Source organism: Haliotis rubra, unplaced genomic scaffold, assembly GCF_003918875.1.
Source record: "Haliotis rubra isolate DU_JTF1 unplaced genomic scaffold, ASM391887v1 Scf1019, whole genome shotgun sequence".
Lineage (NCBI taxonomy): Eukaryota > Metazoa > Mollusca > Gastropoda > Lepetellida > Haliotidae > Haliotis > Haliotis rubra.
Window position 1 is genome coordinate 184487 of NW_025764914.1, and position 22008 is coordinate 206494.

The 22008-nt window shown below is 36.4% G+C and overlaps 1 protein-coding gene across 1 annotated transcript; it reads right to left on the reverse strand.

Moving 5' to 3' along the window:
• Positions 1-227: 227 nt before the first annotated feature.
• LOC124269837 lies at positions 228-4601 on the reverse strand. The gene is made up of 7 exons (XM_046704877.1): positions 4474-4601; positions 3660-3825; positions 3280-3403; positions 2666-2756; positions 1823-2000; positions 1419-1548; positions 228-542 (listed from the first exon to the last, which is right to left on the reverse strand). Exons 1-7 carry the CDS (start codon positions 4583-4585, stop codon positions 417-419), a joined length of 927 nt encoding a protein of 308 aa, XP_046560833.1. The 5' UTR covers positions 4586-4601; the 3' UTR covers positions 228-416.
• Positions 4602-22008: the final 17407 nt, after the last annotated feature.

Below are 22008 nucleotides of genomic sequence, written 5' to 3' on the forward strand. Positions count from 1 at the left end.
TACAAACAACATTATTAATATATATTGGTCATACAATGTGGTTGTATATATATAAGCAGATGTTGTAGGAGCTTACACAGTAAAACTGCCTTAAGACGGAGATGGAATAAGAGCTATCGTTATTGTTCCCAGCCTTCACAAGTTCATATTACATGATGGAATCTTTTGTGAGGGACGCGAGTATCCAAAGACGTGTCCCGGAACTGCTGATATGGAATCCTTCGAAAGGCTGAATGAACAGGAGCATGACTCAGGCATGAATATTAGGCTTGTCACGGAATGGTACGAGTTGGTGAGGAATGTTGCGGAATCCAGCAAACCTCTCTGTTGTCAGATATGGTGCATTCGTTGAACACTTCACAGTTTACTTGACCGATTTATTTGGTTTCACCATTTTATGGTGGGAATTGAACTTGTTAGTTTTTGGACCGTTTTTCTCTCTCCTCCTTTCTGCCACTTCCAAACACGACAGCCAATGCTATCCCTGCCCCTGCCACAACGGCACCCCCAACAAACGAAGCCACTGCAGCAAACAGACCAGCCTACAGGAAAAGAAAACGATTGATGTTTGATTTGTTTTCTACATTCATAATGTGTTTCCTAAATCCCACACCCACCATATTGCTGTATATTGCTAAGTGCGGCGTTAACTAGACTCACTCACCAAAATCCTAGACAACACTATTTCAACCATACGGTTTTCTGTAAGGAACACCAAATGTTTCTAAACGTGCTGGCTGTCCTGACAGGTAATGTTACGACCTAAAGGGAAACCGTTTGAAATCTCTTCTTAATAAAGAATGAGTGAGTTGCGATGTACATCAGCAATATTCCAGCAATATCACGCCAGAGGATACCAGAGTTGTGCTACACAAATCGTAATCGTACCCGTTTGTGAAATTTAAACCGAAGAACATGTACGTCTCAAAAGAGATATTTGCAAATAGATCCGTATGGCGAAAACCCATTTGCGAACAGAATACAACAGTTTAAAAGCAGACGTCGTAGCAAGACAGGAAGAGTGCAAAAGCTTTCTTTCTAGTTCCTTAATTCTTCAGTGATCAGTTCATATTAATTTGACCACTCTTTTACCATTGAAGGCAATCTGTTCGGCAACAGAGAGATTGACCTCCTATGGTATTGATATTTTATGTCAAGATACAACGTGACAATTTGCTACACTACCTTCCCTACCTGACTACCAGACTGTTATTCATTTATGTGTAGGTTTTACACTTCAATATCGAATTTAGATGTCCCTTCGCAAGACTACCTTCCAGAATTTGCTACAGTTAATACATCTTTTGTATATGTGACCAGTGGCAAGATAAATAGTTGTCTGAGCAGATCTACACATAATTAAACGTAATTAATTAAACAAATAAACCTGGCAAAGGAACAGTTGGACAAATACAAACCTGATCACTTTTTTCTATGTCATACCGGCACCATGTAGCAAAGTGTTCACAGTTCTTGTAGAGCAAGTTATATCCAACTTCTCTAACTTTGGATAATGCTCTTTGTACTATCTTAGATGGTTCCAAGGGTCTGGAAACAACAGAACAACAATGTGATCATTTGGAATTCAATTCCTTGGTATTAATGGGGACGAGGGAAAGACCTCAAAAACTGGATAAATACCATTGTTCAGGATTTAAAAAAAGAACCGTTCTTCCAGGATTGTTGCTGGGAGTAACTTTCACTTCCGACAGTATCAATTATTGTTGTTGTTTTTCTGGTCCAGAATCAATTGTTTAAATGTGACACCGTCCTACAGCTAGAGCAAAAATCACTGCTGAATTGAACAACAAACAAAACTTACTTGAATTTCAAATCCTTGAAGTTGTTTATTTCCGCTTTGCTGTCTTCAGTGACTGTCCAAAAATCGTCTTTGCGAACGATTCCTTTATCAGACTTAACTCCAGATATTGTGCATGGGTGCTTCAGGTCCCTTCCACCTGCACCATCGACTCCAGCCAAGTGCACGACTTCGTCGTTACCTAAATAACACATGAGAATATAATAACATTATTTATTACAAGATGTGTGATGCAGTTTTGTCAGAAATATCCGAATGCCCAATAAACAACCTCTTTATAAATTTCATGATATGATTTGGCGTTAAAGAACATATGTTCACGCATAAATCTTTCAGAAAAGGTATGTTCAAGTCAATATAGGATCTACATGTTTAAACATTTATGTGATTTAATATTTACACCTTGACACATAAGGTTCTGAAACTCACAAATCATAGACATATGGTTGCATTGTTTCTTTGTTGTTCAAAAGTAACTTTCCAACTATATGATGACTTTCTGTAAACAATCGAGTCTGGACCAGATCATCCAGTGATTGGCATCATGAGGATGCAGCAACCAAGTCAACGGCTCGATCGCCTCTTACGACAAGCATGGGTTACTGAAGACCAACTATAACTCAGATAATGTCAGATGTATTTTGTTGTAAATCTCTATACGTATTTTGAATACCAACAATTCCATGGATAAATGCTCATGATTTCAATCACTGCATTGCCTGAGCCAGCTGTGATTATTTACAACTGCTGTCATATACCACGTATATTGCTGACGCAGCATTCAACAAGAAACACGCAGAAACAAACACTCGATTTTACATTAATAGTTTGTCGCACTACACTTACCAACATACACAGCCCAGTGACTGTACACTCCTCGGTCAAACTTCAACAAGTCACCTGGTTCCAAGTGGTCAAGTACTGTCCAGTTGTGTGTCTGTAGTTCATGGGACGAAAATTTCTTTACTCTTTAGCTATGCATTTGGTGAACTGTGTCTACAAATATTTATTTATCCCCGCATTTTGCAACATTCCAGCAATATAATTGCCAGAAATGGGTACATTGTACCCATAAGAAGGTGAAGAACAATTGCGTCAACCGCTACCACACCATCCCTCGTAAAGAAGAACTTGTAGGTCTTGAGTGAGATATTTGTAAATAGGTTATTATGGCGAAAACGCTCAGGCTAACATGAGACTGCGTTCAAAAGCAGACTGGCTACCAGAAGACGAGACTGTGATTCTTTGATGGTCGGGCATTACACCTCAACATCGAAGTTAGATGTCTATTCTTAACAATTCCCTCCAGAATTGGCAAATAGTACATAAGTCTTTTGTTTATGTGACCAGTTGCAAGATAATTATTTTTGTCTGAGCAGATCTAAACGTATTACAAATCTAGTCCAATTTACAGAGCTTGACAAATGAGCTGGCAAAGGGATAGTTGGACAAATACAAACCTCAGTTTCTGTGTAATACCGGCACCATGAAGCGAATTGTTCACAGTTCTTAAAGAGTGTGTCATATCCAACTTCTCCAAGATTGGATAGTGCTCTTTGCACTATCCTATTAGGTTCATATGGTCTGTCAACAGCAGTACAACAATGTGAACATTTGGAACTTAATTCATTGGTACTAATGGAGGCGATAAAAAGAATATGAACCATTGTCCAGGATTTCACAATGAACCGTTCTTCTAGGGTCGTTTCTGGGGGTAACATTTACTTTGCAACAGTATCATTTATTGGTTTATCTGATCCAAAATCAATTATATAAATGTCATGCCATCTTACAGCAGGAAAGATGAGGAGTACTGAAGTGAATAACAAACAAAACTCACCTTAATTTTGCGTCCTTTGAGTTGTCCAAGTACACTTTGCTATCTCCAGCAACTGACCAAAAATTATCTATGCGAACGATTCCAACTCCACTTATTGCGAATGAGTGATTCAGAGTAGTTTCCCCTTGATCACGCACTCCAGCCAAGTGCACGATTTTCTGGTTACCTAAATAACACATGACAAATATGTTATTATGAAGTTAGATACCTGCGCAGTCTTGTCAGAATAACGGAATGACCGATACACAACCTCTTTATCAACTTCATGATATGACATGATGTTCTAGGTGTTCATTAATTAATCTTTGTACATACAGGTTATATATAGTATCTATGCGTAAACGTTAAGCATGTCAGAGATTGACTATTTACACCTTGGCAAGAACATCCTGTAAACAATTGTGTCTGGGTCAGACCATCCAATGATTGGCATCATGATACTGTGCGCGCGCACACACACACACACACACACACACACACACACAAGCATGCGTTGCTGAGCGCAAATTTTAATTGGACTATTCGCAGGGAGGACATATGCATTATCAAATACATTGAATGACAGAATACTTATTCACGTTTCCATTGTGTAGATCTCAAAATATCAGACATCTCTTATTGTGATCTTATATGCTCAGACATCTCTTAGTGTGATCTTCTATGCTTGAATCTTTGAATACCAACAATTGCCTGGATCGATGCTTATAATTTCAACCACTAGACTGCCTGAAACAGCCGAATATTCCAGATATAGCATTCAACAAGGGAATAGCAGACACAAAAATGCAATAATATTTTGTCACACTACACTTACCAACGTACACAGCCCAGTGTTGGAACAGTCCTCGCTCAAACTGCAACCTATCACCTGGTTTCAATTTGTCAAGTACTGTCCGGTTATGCCTATGTAGTTCAAGGGAGGACATATTTACTCTTCAACTATACAGTTAGTATACGACTAGAAGATGAATTTGTCCATTAAGGTCAATGAACTGCGGAAACATTACATGGTCAAGCAACCAAAAAGCGAAACCGCAACTGATTTGATTATAGTTATTGCTAATATTGCTGATATTACTGAGTAAGACTGTCACCTTCAACGCATTTCCTGTGCCTTATCACCTTACAATCTCGAAAGGAAATTCCATTTCCAAATGCCTGTGTTTAAGTGTAGATGAATAAAAATACATTTGTATGTGTGAAAAATAGTAATCATCATTAGGCTCATACAGATTAATAACATGTTTTCTTTGGGGAAGTTTGGAACCTTGGAAATATGTTTTACAGATATATACTGGAGACATGATTATAAGCTTCAAAATCGTAAACATGCACTGCATCACATTTACTAAGGGATACATACTTTAGGAATCACCTTACTACTATTCACTGTATAGCTGAAGAGTGTGTTATAATGTTGCATCATGCTGTAATAGTGTTGTAATGTTGCACCATCCTGTAATAGTCATAATGTTGCATCATGCTGTAATAGTGTTATAACGTTGCATCATGCTGTAATAGTGTTGTAATGTTGCATCATGCTTTAACAGCGTTATAATGTTGCACCATGTTGTAATAGTGTTATAATATTGCATCGTGCTGTAATAGTGTTATAATGTTGCATCATGCTGTAATAGTGTTATAATGTTGCATCTTGCTGTCATAGTGTTATAAAGTTGCATGGTGCTGTAACAGTGTTTTAATGTTGCATCATGCTGTAATAGTGTTATCATGTTGCATCATGATGTAATAGTGTTATCATGTTGCATCATACTGTAAAAGTGTTTTAATGCTGCATCTTCCTGTAATAGTGTTATGATGTTGCATCGTGCTGTAACAGTGTTATCATGTTGCATCTTGTTGTAAAAGTGTTATGATGTTGCATCAAGCTGTAATAGTGTTATAATCTTGCATCATGCTGTAATAGTGTTATAATTTTGCATCATGCTGTTATAGTGCTGTAATGTTGCATCATGACGTAATGTGTTATAATGTTGCATCATCCTGTAATAGTGTTATGATGTTGCATCGTGCTGTAACAGTGTTATGATGTTGCATCTTGTTGTAACAGTGTTATCATGTTGCATCTTGCTGTAATAGTGTTATCATGTTGCATCTTGCTGTAATAGTGTTATAATGTTGCATCATCATGTAATAGTGTTATGATGCTGCATCATGATGTAATAGTGTTATGATGTTGCATCATGATGTAATAGTGTTATGATGTTGCATCGTACTGTAAAAGTGTTATGATGTTGCATCATGCTGTAACAGTGTTATCATGTAGCATCATCCTGTAATAGTGTTATGATGTTGCATCGTGCTGTAACAGTGTTATCATGTTGCATCATGCTGTTATAGTGTTATAATGTTGCATGATGCTGTAATAGTGTTATAATGTTGCATCATGCTGTAATAGTGTTATAATGTTGCATCATGCTGTTATAGTGTTATAATGTTGCATGATGCTGTAATAGTGTTATAATGTGGAATCATGCTGTAATAGAGTTATAATGTTGGATCAAGCTGTAATAGTGTTATAACGTTGCATCATGCTGTATTAGTCTTATTATGTTGCATCATGCTGTAGTAGTGTTATAATGTTGCATCATGCTGTAATAGTGCTGTAATGTCGCATCATGCTGTATTAGTGTTATAATGTTACATCTTGTTGTAATAGTGTTATAATGTTGGATCATTCTGTAATAGTGTTATAATGTTGCATCATGCTGTAATAGTGTTATAATGTTGGATCATTCTGTAATAGTGTTATAATGTTGCATCAAGCTGTAATAGTGTTATAATGTTGCATCATGCTGTAATAGTGTTATAATGTTGCATCATGCTGTAATAGTGTTATAATGTTGGATCATTCTGAAATAGTATTATAATGTTGCATCATGCTGTAATAGTGGTATAATGTTGCATCATGCTGTAATAGTGTTATAATGTTGGATCATTCTGTAATAGTGTTATAATGTTACATCATTCTGTAATAGTGTTATAATGTTACATCTTGTTGTAATAGTGTTATAATGTTGGATCATTCTGTAATAGTGTTATAATGTTGCATCATGCTGTAATAGTGTTATAATGTTGGATCATTCTGTAATAGTGTTATAATGTTGGATCATTCTGTAATAGTGTTATAATGTTGCATCAAGCTGTAATAGTGTTATAATGTTGCATGATGCTGTAATAGTGTTATAATGTTGCATCATGCTGTAATAGTGTTATAACGTTTCATCATGCTGTATTAGTCTTATTATGTTGCATCATTCTGTAATAGTGTTATAATGTTGGATTAATCTTTAATAGTGTTATAATGTTGCATCATGCTGTAATAGAGTTATAATGTTGGATCAAGCTGTAATAGTGTTATAACGTTGCATCAAGCTGTATTAGTCTTATTATGTTGCATCATGCTGTAGTAGTTTTATAATGTTGCATCATGCTGTAATAGTGCTGTAATGTCGCATCATGCTGTATTAGTGTTATAATGTTACATCTTGTTGTAATAGTGTTATAATGTTGGATCATTCTGTAATAGTGTTATAATGTTGCATCATGCTCTAATAGTGTTATAATGTTGGATCATTCTGTAATAGTGTTATAATGTTGCATCAAGCTGTAATAGTGTTATAATGTAGCATCATGCTGTAATAGTGTTATAATGTTGGATCATTCTGAAATAGTATTATAATGTTGCATCATGCTGTAATAGTGTTATAATGTTGCATCATGCTGTAATAGTGTTATAATGTTGGATCATTCTGTAATAGTGTTATAATGTTACATCATTCTGTAATAGTGTTATAATGTTACATCTTGTTGTAATAGTGTTATAATGTTGGATCATGCTGTAATAGTGTTATAATGTTGCATCATGCTGTATTAGTGTTATAATGTTGGATCATTCTGTAATAGTGTTATAATGTTGCATCAAGCTGTTATAATGTTGCATGATGCTGTAATAGTGTTATAATGTTGCATCATGCTGTAATAGTGTTATAATGTTGCATCATGCTGTTATAGTGTTATAATGTTGCATCATGCTGTAATAGTGTTATAATGTTGGATTATTCTGTAATAGTGTTATAATGTTGCATCATGCTGTAATAGTGTTATAATGTTGGATCAAGCTGTAATAGTGTTATAACGTTGCATCAAGCTGTATTAGTCTTATGTTGCATCATGCTGTAATAGTGCTGTAATGTCGCATCATGCTGTATTAGTGTTATAATGTTGGATCATTCTGTAATATTGTTATAATGTTGGATCATTCTGTAATAGTGTTATAATGTTGCATCATGCTGTAATAGTTTTATAATGTTGGATCATTTCACTAATAGTGTTATAATGTTGCATCAAGCTATAATAGTGGTATAATGTTGCATCATGCTGTAATAGTGTTATAATGTTGCATCATCCTGTAATTGTGTTATAACGTTGCATCATGCTGTATTAGTCTTATTATGTTGCATCGTGCTGTAATAGTGTTATAATGTTGCATCATGCTGTAATAGTGTTATAATGTTGGATCATTCTGAAATAGCATTATAATGTTGCATCATGCTGTAATAGTGTTATAATGTTGCATCATGCTGTAATAGTGTTATAATGTTGGATCATTCTGTAATAGTGTTATAATGTTGCATCATGCTGTTATAGTGTTATAATGTTGCATGATGCTGTAATAGTGTTATAATGTTGCATCATGCTGTAATAGAGTTATAATGTTGGATCAAGCTGTAATAGTGTTATAACGTTGCACCAAGCTGTATTAGTCTTATTATGTTGCATCATGCTGTAGTAGTGTTATAATGTTGCATCATGCTGTAATAGTGCTGTAATGTCGCATCATGCTGTATTAGTGTTATAATGTTACATGTTGTTGTAATAGTGTTATAATGTTGGATCATTCTGTAATAGTGTTATAATGTTGCATCATGCTGTAATAGTGTTATAATGTTGGATCAAGCTGTAATAGTGTTATAATGTTGCATCAAGCTGTAATAGTGTTATAATGTTGCATCATGCTGTAATAGTGTTATAATGTTGCATCATGCTGTAATAGTGTTATAATGTTGGATCATTCTGAAATAGTATTATAATGTTGCATCATGCTGTAATAGTGTTATAATGTTACATCATGCTGTAATAGTGTTATAATGTTCGATCATTCTGTAATAGTGTTATAATGTTACATCATTCTGTAATAGTGTTATAATGTTACATCTTGTTGTAATAGTGTTATAATGTTGGACCATTCTGTAATAGTGTTATAATGTTGCATCATGCTGTAATAGTGTTATAATGTTGGATCATTCTGTAATAGTGTTATAATGTTGCATCAAGCTGTAATAGTGTTATAATGTTGCATGATGCTGTAATAGTGTTATAATGTTGCATCATGCTGTAATAGTGTTATAACGTTTCATCATGCTGTATTAGTCTTATTATGTTGCATCATGCTGTAATAGTGTTATAATGTTGCATCATGCTGTAATAGTGTTATAATGTTGGATTAATCTTTAATAGTGTTATAATGTTGCATCATGCTGTAATAGAGTTATAATGTTGGATCAAGCTGTAATAGTGTTATAACGTTGCATCAAGCTGTATTAGTCTTATTATGTTGCATCATGCTGTAGTAGTTTTATAATGTTGCATCATGCTGTAATAGTGCTGTAATGTCGCATCATGCTGTATTAGTGTTATAATGTTACATCTTGTTGTAATAGTGTTATAATGTTGGATCATTCTGTAATAGTGTTAGAATGTTGCATCATGCTCTAATAGTGTTATAATGTTGGATCATTCGTAATAGTGTTATAATGTTGCATCAAGCTGTAATAGTGTTATAATGTTGCATCATGCTGTAATAGTGTTATAATGTTGGATCATTCTGTAATAGTGTTGTAATGTTGCATCAAGCTGTAATAGTGTTATAATGTTGCATCATGCTGTAATAGTGTTATAATGTTGCATCATGCTGTAATAGTGTTATAATGTTGGATCATTCTGAAATAGTATTATAATGTTGCATCATGCTGTTATAGTGTTATAATGTTGCATCATGCTGTAATAGTGTTATAATGTTGGATCATTCTGTAATAGTGTTATAATGTTACATCATTCTGTAATAGTGTTATAATGTTACATCTTGTTGTAATAGTGTTATAATGTTGGATCATTCTGTAATAGTGTTATAATGTTGCATCATGCTGTAATAGTGTTATAATGTTGGATCATTCTGTAATAGTGTTATAATGTTGCATCAAGCTGTAATAGTGTTATAATGTTGCATGATGCTGTAATAGTGTTATAATGTTGCATCATGCTGTAATAGTGTTATAACGTTTCATCATGCTGTATTAGTCTTATTATGTTGCCTCATGCTGTAATAGTGTTATAATGTTGCATCATGCTGTAATAGTGTTATAATGTTGCATCATGCTGTAATAGAGTTATAATGTTGGATCAAGCTGTAATAGTGTTATAACGTTGCATCAAGCTGTATTAGTCTTATTATGTTGCATCATGCTGTAGTAGTTTTATAATGTTGCATCATGCTGTAATAGTGCTGTAATGTCGCATCATGCTGTATTAGTGTTATAATGTTACATCTTGTTGTAATAGTGTTATAATGTTGGATCATTCTGTAATAGTGTTATAATGTTGCATCATGCTCTAATAGTGTTATAATGTTGGATCATTCTGTAATAGTGTTATAATGTTGCATCAAGCTGTAATAGTGTTATAATGTTGCATCATGCTGTAATAGTGTTATAATGTTGGATCATGCTGTAATAGGGTTATAATGTTGGATCAAGCTGTAATAGTGTTATAACGTTGCATCAAGCTGTATTAGTCTTATTATGTTGCATCATGCTGTAGTAGTTTTATAATGTTGCATCATGCTGTAATAGTGCTGTAATGTCGCATCATGCTGTATTAGTGTTATAATGTTACATCTTGTTGTAATAGTGTTATAATGTTGGATCATTCTGTAATAGTGTTATAATGTTGCATCATGCTCTAATAGTGTTATAATGTTGGATCATTCTGTAATAGTGTTATAATGTTGCATCAAGCTGTAATAGTGTTATACTGTTGCATCATGCTGTAATAGTGTTATAATGTTGGATCATTCTGAAATAGTATTATAATGTTGCATCATGCTGTAATAGTGTTATAATGTTGCATCATGCTGTAATAGTGTTATACTGTTGGATGATTCTGTAATAGTGTTATAATGTTACATCATTCTGTAATGGTGTTATAATGTTACATCTTGTTGTAATAGTGTTATAATGTTGGATCATTCTGTAATAGTGTTATAATGTTGCATCATGCTGTAATAGTGTTATAATGTTGGATCATTCTGTAATAGTGTTATAATGTTGCATCATGCTGTAATAGTGTTATAACGTTGGATCATGCTGTATTAGTCTTATTATGTTGCATCATGTTGTAATAGTGTTATAATGTTGCATCATGCTGTAATAGTGTTATAATGTTGGATCATTCTAAAATAGTATTATAATGTTGCATCATGCTGTAATAGTGTTATAATGTTGCATCATGCTGTAATAGTGTTATAATGTTGGATCATTCTGTAATAGTGTTATAATGTTGCATCATGCTGTAATAGTGTTATAATGTTGGATTATTCTGCAATAGTGTTATAATGTTGCATCATGCTGTAATAGAGTTATGATGTTGGATCAAGCTGTAATAGTGTTATAACGTTGCATCAAGCTGTATTAGTCTTATTATGTTGCATCATGCTGTAGTAGTGTTATAATGTTGCATCATGCTGTAATAGTGCTGTAATGTCGCATCATGCTGTATTAGTGTTATAATGTTACATCTTGTTGTAATAGTGTTATAATGTTGGATCATTCTGTAATAGTGTTATAATGTTGCATCATGCTGTAATAGTGTTATAATGTTGGATCATTCTGTAATAGTGTTATAATGTTGCATCAAGCTGTAATAGTGTGATAATGTTGAATCATGCTGTAATAGTGTTATAATGTTGCATCATGCTGTAATAGTGTTATAATGTTGGATCATTCTGAAATAGTATTATAATGTTGGCTCATGCTGTAATAGTGTTATAACGTTGCATCATGCTGTATTAGTCTTATTATGTTGCATCATGCTGTAATAGATTGATAATGTTGCATCATGCTGTAATAGTGTGATAATGTTGGATCATTCTGTAATAGTATTATAATGTTGCATCATGCTGTAATAGTGTTAGAACGTGGCATCATGCTGTATTAGTCTTATTATGTTGCATCATGCTGTAATAGTGTTATAATGTTGCATCACGCTGTAATAGTGTTATAATGTTGGATCATTCTGAAATAGTATTATAATGTTGCATCATGCTGTAATAGTGTTATAATGTTACATCATGCTGTAATAGTGTAATAATGTTGGATCATTCTGTAATAGTGTTATAATGTTACATCATTCTGTAATAGTGTTATAATGTTACATCTTGTTGTAATAGTGTTATAATGTTGGATCATTCTGTAATAGTGTTATAATGTTGCATCATGCTGTAATAGTGTTATAATGTTGGATCATTCTGTAATAGTGTTATAATGTTACATCAAACTGTAATAGTGTTATAATGTTGCATCATGCTGTAATAGTGTTATAATGTTGCATCATGCTGTAATAGTGTTATAACGTTTCATCATGCTGTATTAGTCTTATTATGTTGCATCATGCTGTAATAGTGTTATAATGTTGCATCATGCTGTAATAGTGTTATAATGTTGGATCATTCTGAAATAGTATTGTAATGTTGCATCATGCTGTAATAGTGTTATAATGTTGCATCATGCTGTAATAGTGTTATAATGTTGGATCATTCTGTAATAGTGTTGAAGACTCGAATTTCCGAGGAATCCAAACTGCGCTAGTTTATTGCGACAAAGGTTGCAACAGGTCCATATTAACCCAGTGATGACCCGACCTATGTAAAGCGTCTTGTTTAACGTCAGATCAGAACAACATCACTGCAGTTTGACTACACCCCTGAAGCGGACAATCCTGTGATTGTTCTTGAGCGCTGTGTCCTACATCCGAGACATGAGGGCACCTCTTATCAAGTAATGTAGACATGTCAGCGGACATCCCAGTCCATGTTGCTTGTGGTCTTTGTAGGGGTTACAGGCAACAGATTTTAAAACATCTTCTGTAACATTTTACAGCAAGTAAACTGATAGCGAATACATGACATGCAGAGTTACAATGGTATGACCCTCTGTAAGATTTGATAGCTATAAAGTGTCGTAGTGCTGTTATGTCAGTCGCCATGATGTTGCAGGGTGGTTATGTCGGTCATCATGTCACAGTGTTGCTGTGTCGGTCATCGTGACGTCATAGTATTGTTCAGTCGGTCATCATGATCTCATAGTGTAAGCATGTCGGTCATCATGATGTCATAGTATTGTTGTGTCTGTCATCATGACGTCAAAATGTTTTTATGTCCGTCATCATGATATCATAGTGTTGTTATGTCGTCATCATGACGTCATAATGTTGTTATGTGGGTCATCATGATGTCATAGTGTTGTTAAGTCGGTTTTCATGATGCCATACTGTTGTCATGTTGGTCGTCATAGTGTTGTTATGTCATCATGATGTCTTAGTGTTGTTATGTTGGTCGTCATAGTGTTTGTATGTCGGACCTCATGATGTCATGGTGTTGTCATGTCGGTCTTCATGACGTCATAGTGTTGTTATGTCGTCATGATATCGTTGTGTTGTTATCCGGGGTAGAAAAGGTCTTCAGCAACCCATGTGCTTGCCATAAAAGGCTTGACTATCTTGTCGTAAGAGGCTTGACTAACGGGATCGGGTGGTCAGTTTCGCTTGACTTGGTTGACACATGTCATCGGTTCCCAATTGCGCAGATCGATGGTCATGCTGTTGATCACTTGATTGTCTGGTTCAGACTCGATTATTTACAGACCGCCGCCATATAGCTGGAATATTGCTGAGTGCGGCGTAAACCTAAACTCACTCACTCACTCTGTCGTTGTGTTGTTATGTCGGTCGTCATGATGTCATAGTGTTGTTATGTTGTCATCATGATGTCATAGTGTTGCTATGTCAGTTGTCATGATGTCATAGTGTTGTTATGTGGCTCATCATGATATCATAGTGTTGTTATGTTTGTCGTCATGATGTCATAGTGTTGTTATGTCGGTTGTCATGGTGTCGTAATGTTGTTATGTCTGTTGTCATGACGTCATAGTGTTGTTATGTCACTTGTCATGATGTCATAGTGTTGCTATGGTGGTCATCATGATGTCATAGTGTTGCTATGTCGGTCATCTTAATTTCATAGTGTTCTTATGTCGGTCATCATGATGTCGTAGTAAAGTTATGTCTGTCGTCATGATCTTGTAGTATAGTTATGTTGGTCCTCATGATGTCGTTGTAAAGTTATGTCGGTCGTCATGATGTCATAGTGTTGCTATGCTGGTCAGCATGATGTCATAGTGTTATTATGTCGTGATGATGTTGTAGTGTTGGTATGTCGGTCAACATGATGTCATAGTGTTGCTATGTGAGGTGAGGTGAGGTGAAATTGGGTTTATCGTCGTGCATGAGAATATTTCGCTCATATGACGACGTGCATGCGTGTGTATGTGTATGTGCGGTTGCTTGTAATAGCCCAGACTGAAGCTTGTTTTATAGTGCTAGCCCACTGAGATACCATGCCGCAGTGAAGCATGAATACCCCACTCAGACACATTATACTGACTCCGAGCTGACCAGTCCTTGTTGTACCCATTAATGCCGAGCGCCAGAAAGGGACCAACAAGTACCATATTTTAACGTCTTTTGGTATGACACGGTCGGGGATCGAACCCGCGACCTGCCGCTCTCCGAGCGGACGCTCTAACCACTACACCACAGAAACGGTCTGTTGTTATGTCGGTCGTCATGATGTCATAGTGTTGTTATGTTGTCATCATGATGTCATAGTGTTGCTATGTCAGTTGTCATGATGTCATAGTGTTGTTATGTGGCTCATCATGATATCATAGTGTTGTTATGTTTGTCGTCATGATGTCATAGTGTTGTTATGTCGGTTGTCATGATGTCGTAATGTTGTTATGTCTGTTGTCATGACATCATAGTGTTGTTATGTCACTTGTCATGATGTCATAGTGTTGCTATGTCGGTCATCTTAATTTCATAGTGTTCTTATGTCGGTCATCATGATGTCGTAGTAAAGTTATGTCTGTCGTCATGATCTTGTAGTAAAGTTATGTTGGTCCTCATGATGTCGTTGTAAAGTTATGTTGGTCCTCATGATGTCGTTGGAAAGTTATGTCGGTCGTCATGATGTCATAGTGTTGCTATGTCGGTCATCTTAATGTCATAGTGATGTTATGTCGGTTGTCATGAAGTCAAAGTGTTGTTATGTTTGTCGTCATGATTTCATGATGGTGTTATGTCAGTCATCATGATGTCGTAGTAAAGTTATGTCTGTCGTCATGATCGTGTAGTATAGTTATGTCGGTCCCCATGATGTCGTAGTAAAGTTATGTAAGTCGTCTTGATGTCGTAGTGAAGTTATGTCGGTCTTCATGATGTCGCAGTGTTGGTATGTCGGTCAACATGATGTCATAGTGTTGTTATGTCGTCATGATGTTGTAGTTTTGCTTTGTCGGTGGTCATGATGTCATAGTGTTGTTATGTCGGTCTTCATGATGTGATAGGGTTGTTATGTCGTCATGATGTCGAAGTGTTGTTATGTCGGTCGTCATGATGTCATAGTGTTCTTATGTCGGTGGTGATGAGGTCATGATGATGTTATGTCGGTCATGATGATGTTGTAGTAAAGTTATGTCTGTCGTCCTGATGTCGTAGTATAGTTATGTCGGTCCTCATGATGTCGTAGTAAAGTTATGTCAGTCGTCATGATGTCACAGTGTTGTTATGTCAGTCGTCATGATGTCATAGTGTTGTTATGCTGATCATTGTGACGTCGTAGTGTTGTTATGTCTGTCATCATGACGTCATAGTGTTGCAATGTCGTCATGATGTCGTAGTTTTGTTAAGTCGGTCATCATGATGTCATAGTTTTTGATGTCGGTCGTCATGATGTCATAGGGTTGTAGTGTTGTTATGTCGTCATGATGTCGTTGAGTCATGATGTCGGTCGCCATGGTGTTGTTATGCCGCTCAGCATGATGTCGTAGTGTTATCATGTCGTCATGTTGTCATAGTGTCTGTGTGTCTGCCGTCATGATGTCGTTGTGTTGTTATGTCGTCATGATGTCGTAGTGTTGTTATGTCGGTCATCAAGACGTCATAGTTTGTTATGTCGGTCGTCATGATGTCATAGTGTTGTCATGTCGGTCTTCAATATGTGATAGTGCTGTTATGTCGGTCTTCATGATGTCATAGTGTTATGATGTCGTCATGATGTCGTAGTGTTGGTATGTCGGTCGCCATGATGTCTTAGTGTTGTTATGTTGGTCGTCATAGTGTTGTTATGTCGGTCGTCATGATGTCATAGTGTTGTCATGTCGGTCTTCATGATGTGATAGTGCTGTTATGTCGGTCTTCATGATGTCATAGTGTTATGATGTCATCATGATGTCGTAGTGTTGTTATGTCGGTCGCCATGGTGTTGTTATGTCGGTCATCATGATGTCATAGTGTTGTTATGTCGTCATGATGTCGTTGTGTTGTTATGTCGGTCTTCATGATGTGATCGTGTTGTTATGTCAGTCGCAATGATGTCATAGTGTTGTTATGTGAGTCACAATAATGTCATAGTGTTGTTATGTCAGTCGCAATGATGTAGTAGTGTTGTTATGTCGGTTAGCATGATGTAATAGTGTTGTTATGTCTGCCGTCACGATGTCATAATGTTGTTATGTCGGTTGTCATAATGTTATAGTGTTGCTATGTTGGTCGTCATGGTGTTGTTATGTCGGTCATCATGATGCCAAGTGTTGTTATGTCGGTCATCATAATGTCATAGTGTTGTTATGTCGGCCGTCATGATGTCGTAGTGTTGTCATGTCGGTCTTCATGATGTGATAGGGTTGTTATGTCGTCATGATGTCGTTGTGTTGTTATGTCGGTCGTCATGATGTCATAGTGTTGTTTTGTCAGTCGTTATGATGGTGATATTACGTGTGTTTTTGTCGGACCAACATGTTCGTTAAGTGGTACTTATCAGGTATCAGACTTACACACAGATATTCAAGCGATAACAAATAGGCGTAAGGTTGATAACGATAGCAAGCAGATTCATTTCACTGATTAACCGAGAGGCGAGTTGGTATTTGACTTATACGTCGAGGTTAAAGACTGCACACGTTCAAAAAATAAACGTTTATTGCATCTACACGCAGTTTCCTAAAATGTTAGATTCAAATCTGATCACTTACAACAGTACGTAAATATATTCATAAGTTGTGTTTATCTGAATGCCATTACAATGGACCTCATCTTTTCTACTTCACTGACTGACTGACTCAGTTTAGTTTTACGTCGATTTTAGTAATATTCCAACAACATGACGGTCGGGGACACCAGAAATGGGCTTCACACATTTTACCCATGTGGGGATTCGAACCCGAGCCTTCGGCGTGCCGAGCCAACGCTTTAACCACTAGGCTACCACACCGCCCCTTTTCTTACTTCAGATTGAGGAGTGTGGAGTGTGTAGTCCAGTCGACCATTGCTAATACCATCAGTCCTTTGATATTTTCTTATTTCACAAACTAAAGGACAGGCAGAACCAATTAACGATGACAAGGAAGAAAACGGACTGGACAAAGAAGTATTCAAGGGGTGTCCTCCCATTTGTTAGACAGCCAGTGTTAGACAGCTTAACGCAACAAACTTTTCAGCTGAATGCACATCTAAGTAATAACCTGTTACCTTAGATAGATAATGGAATAATCAATGCTGAATGATAAAATAATCATTTTAATTATTCATTGATGATGTCAATGAGACAATTATAATCTGTGTAAACTTGATACGTAAATCATCACTCAGAAGTTTTTTTAATTATTTCAATAAAGTCATAATTAGCACATGAGTATTTTAAAGTTCATCATCACAGGAATAACAGCAACCCTTGATGATGGCATCAGGAATTTCTGTCTCAGTTCGCAGCTACCTCGAAGTTACTCTGCATTCCTGTTGGGGCAGGGGACGGTTCAAGTTCTCGAAAGCATTTGCCTTCAGGAGATGAAATAGTGTTGTGCACTTTGTGGCTTGTCGATCAGGCAACAGAACATGAACAAGGGGATAGGATACAGAACCAGCTAGGGCACAGATAATGTAGACTTGATTTCCATATCTCTAGGCAAATTGTCCATCAATGTAGAGATTCTCAGCAGCTTGCACGGCTTGTAACTGTTCGAGGGTGGAGAAGGTGAGCACTTTGTCTTCGTCACCATCTGAAAGAAGAAGAAAAGGGCGGCCATCTGCTGTCTCTGTCCATCTTCCTTCCAGTCGTACTTCAGAACGTGAGTGGGGCGGTGCAGGTCGTGTCTTACGGCGATGTTTGTATAGGGAACGACTAATACTTGAGAAGGACGGAAACACAGGAATCTGGTCTTCGTATTCTTCCTCTAGCTGCTCCTTATAAATGGTATGCATGTGTGCGGTCTCGCCTCTTGCCCGTGTCTACTGAAGGGTGGTTGTGTTCGGTCTGGTTCTTGAACCAGGAAAATGCATTTCCCAGAATAAATTGAAATGGATGTAAAGCTCAAACGTAGTAGACAATTTGAGTTACGTAGATAGGTTACATGAGTTGTATTGTATTTTAGAACTGAGTTAGAAACTCAGCTATTTCAGATTGTCAAACCCAGTTTGAAATTTGAGTTAAAACTTAAGTTTATTTTTTCGAGAAATCGGGGGCCAGAAGAGGTACATCTGCCAGTGCAGATCTTGACAACACATCTCCAGTGAGTGCTTGTCTGTCTAACTCTGTTTCTGCTGCATAGATAGCCATCCAGAAGAATGTGTTGAGTTCCCCTCTGCGATATGACATATTCGACTTTCCATAACCCAGTCATGCTGATTTGTCATTAAGGTGTATGTGAAAATATTTTATACCTACCTTCTAGTTGTGACAATGTACACTTTTTAATACTTGCAAGCCAAATCACGAAATATACCACCACTTACCTTTCTCGCCGTTGAGATCCCTATTACACCCACATATCAACTGCAGCTCGTGACTATTGAGTTATCTCTGTTTGTAGCGTTAGGTCATCTCCGTGTCAATTTCCCGAGAAACCACTGTGTAAGACCGAACTATCTCATAAAGACAAACCTTGTTAATATGTTGACTACAGGCCAATAGTTATTCCCTGCTGACCTGACTTAAAATAGCATGCTTTCCTTTTTTCAACTCGTTTACAAGCGGTGGGCCACAAAATAACTATTGAACGTTTCAACCGTTGCTTCCTGCGCCCCCGGTTAAAGATTACACACAATCAAACAATCCACCATGACATATTCGCCTTTTAAGGTAAATGTGTTTTGGGGAATATATCCCAGAATTTCCATGGTGTCATAACAAAAGTATGATAGGAAAGAGAACGTAACTGACGAATTCCACGCCACGTTTCATCTGGAGTGTGTTAGTGGCAACAAACAACAGTCTTCTTTAACATTGTCACAATGAGTCAACTGAGCACGAGTGAATGTCAGGGGTGATGTAATCATTCTCTGTAACGTTGCATGACAACATAAGTTAATGCTTATGTATTATTTCTGTTGTTACACTACTCTATTGTTGCGGATATATGACTGAACAGGAGTCTCACTGAAAAGCCTTATATTATGTAAACTTCACATTCAAACGGCCCATATGAAATTTGGCGAAATGTGGCAAAATATATTTCTCCTAACATTCTAGTGACTGAGTTGATATTTAACGTCAGATCGACAATATTTCAGCCATATCGTGACGAGAACAATTTATTTTTTAATGCTAAAACTTAAAAACCTGATATCAAAGCACAGTGAAACTACTGTATCACAGCTCTTAAGTTGATGATATTGAAATTAGGATAAATTAAAGTCCTCTCCAGCTGGTTCGAGAGTACATGAACACAATCAACACATATAAGATGTATACACATTTATAACATCTAGATAAGGTACAGATAAGTTAACAGCGTTATATGTTGAAAAGAAAACACTCTAAAAACAAGATTTACTTAAATATTTAAAACACTAATTTGATGCGATGTGTACATGTTTACCACTTAGTTTAATTCTCTAAGACAGTGACATCGACGATCCCTAAAGTTACCTGCAGCAGTAGGTAAGTGGTAAGTATAAATATGTTTACGAAGACAGACATAGACATATAGTTGCTGTCGAATATGATGTTCTTATATTTCAAAAATTCTATAAACCTACACGGTCTATGATGTCATCATAATAATAAACAAAACATGCAAAAACAAAAAACAAGGTTATTTGGACAGTGCGTTGTCAATATCAGCCAGTAAAATACAATGACTAACGCTTGCATTAGCCGATATTAATTTAGGGAAAACCAAGTTCAAAACCATTGACGGCGTAAATACCAACACCGTTACCAAGCACTTGCTTCATAACGGTGTTAGTACCTACACCAAAACGTCATATTTATTGCACTGAAGAAGTTGGCTGTCCATAGAACTTTCCTACATCTTTACAACGTCTAAATGCCTCTCAAAGAAGATAATAATTTGTCTTTGAATAAAAATGTTGTGTTTTTCTTTATCACGACGACCTGATCTTAACAGAGATTTGCATAGACTAACCAGTGGTTGATGTTGTGATTGATATACTAACACTCTATATCAATCAAACAAGTCACTGAGTCTGACCATTCGTTCACGGCGCTTCCTACAGTGAGGATGGCAGCGCTTGAATACATACAATGGTCATACAGTGTGGCTTGTAATTTGTTTAGAAGCTGCTGTAGGAGCCCATGTATTATCAAAATACGGCGTCGTAAGAATAAGAGTTATGGTTCTCTTTCACGCAGTTGACCATTCGTGACCCGCTCTTGTTATCCAAGCCGTGGGTGTATCCAGGGGTATAGTGGAGAGTGATCGTAACATATACCCTGGAGATTATCGAGGATGATCCCGCACAAGTCGAACAACGACTCGTGCCGCTCTTAAGGAATTTCATATTGGCGTATGAATATCAGAACAACTTCTAACAAGAACAACTCTATTACTGTTAAATATTCCAGCAGTAATAAACATCATTTAAGCACTCGAAATCTGTTATTTATAAAATACTTTAGCCCCGTTTAAAATAATAATAATAATTATGATGATTTGTTGAAAACATATTCCAACACAAGTATAACCGGCTGTTCACCTTATATGCGAAAATCTGACTCTGCCACCAGAAACGACACATTAAAATATCTCCAGTAAAGTAATCAAAGTGTTTTAGATTAACATTGAATATATTGTGAGTGTCAGAACTAAAAGTGCCAGAACGTCCACGTAAAATCTCAAGAGCAAGCCCACCGCAGCGTCAGAGAAAACAATCAGTTGGAAACATGAGAACCGTGTGTATTGGAATCTCTAACCGTTCATGGTCATAATTAAAATCATAATTAAAACGTCAAGTAAGAAAGGAAGAAAATTCTTTGGACGTCTACTTCTTTATTATGAGGAACACAACGTACATACACGAACCGTCATTCACCTGAAAAAGGAGTAAGTAAATACTTCGAATCGTTGTCTTCTTCATAATAAAGATTTTGACATCAATAAAATTCTCTTCCTTATGTTTATCATTTCTAAATGTCATTCAAAGTCATTTTAATCAAAATATAGTTACAGAACTCAGTAGTATTGATATCAAAGTACCTCAATCCTTTTGCGCATTCTGACTCATTTGTCGTATTATGTAATAACATAACATAACATAACATTCATTGGTATAACATAACATTCATTGGTAAGTAAATGAGTCTTCTTGGTGGTTATGGAAATGGGAAAGTGGTATCGAATGGCAGTTCATACACCAAAATAGACGGGTGTATGTCTTCATTGACTTCTCCCAGAATTGTAACTAGTTGATTACGAATGTAGTAAAACGTGTAGCCCTTTACGTCTTTGTTGGCAAGTATGGCGCTTTCGTCACACTGATGAACAGTTCTGCCATTCAGTTTTGTACCCGTCTTTGTCTTTGTCTTTCTTCTTTTTTCTCCTTTTCTCGCTTGCTGTGCCACCATAACAATCCTACCCCTGCCGCTGCCCCCCCAGTCATTCCCATAACTAGTGCAAGGGCAGTTGTCAGTGTGTCA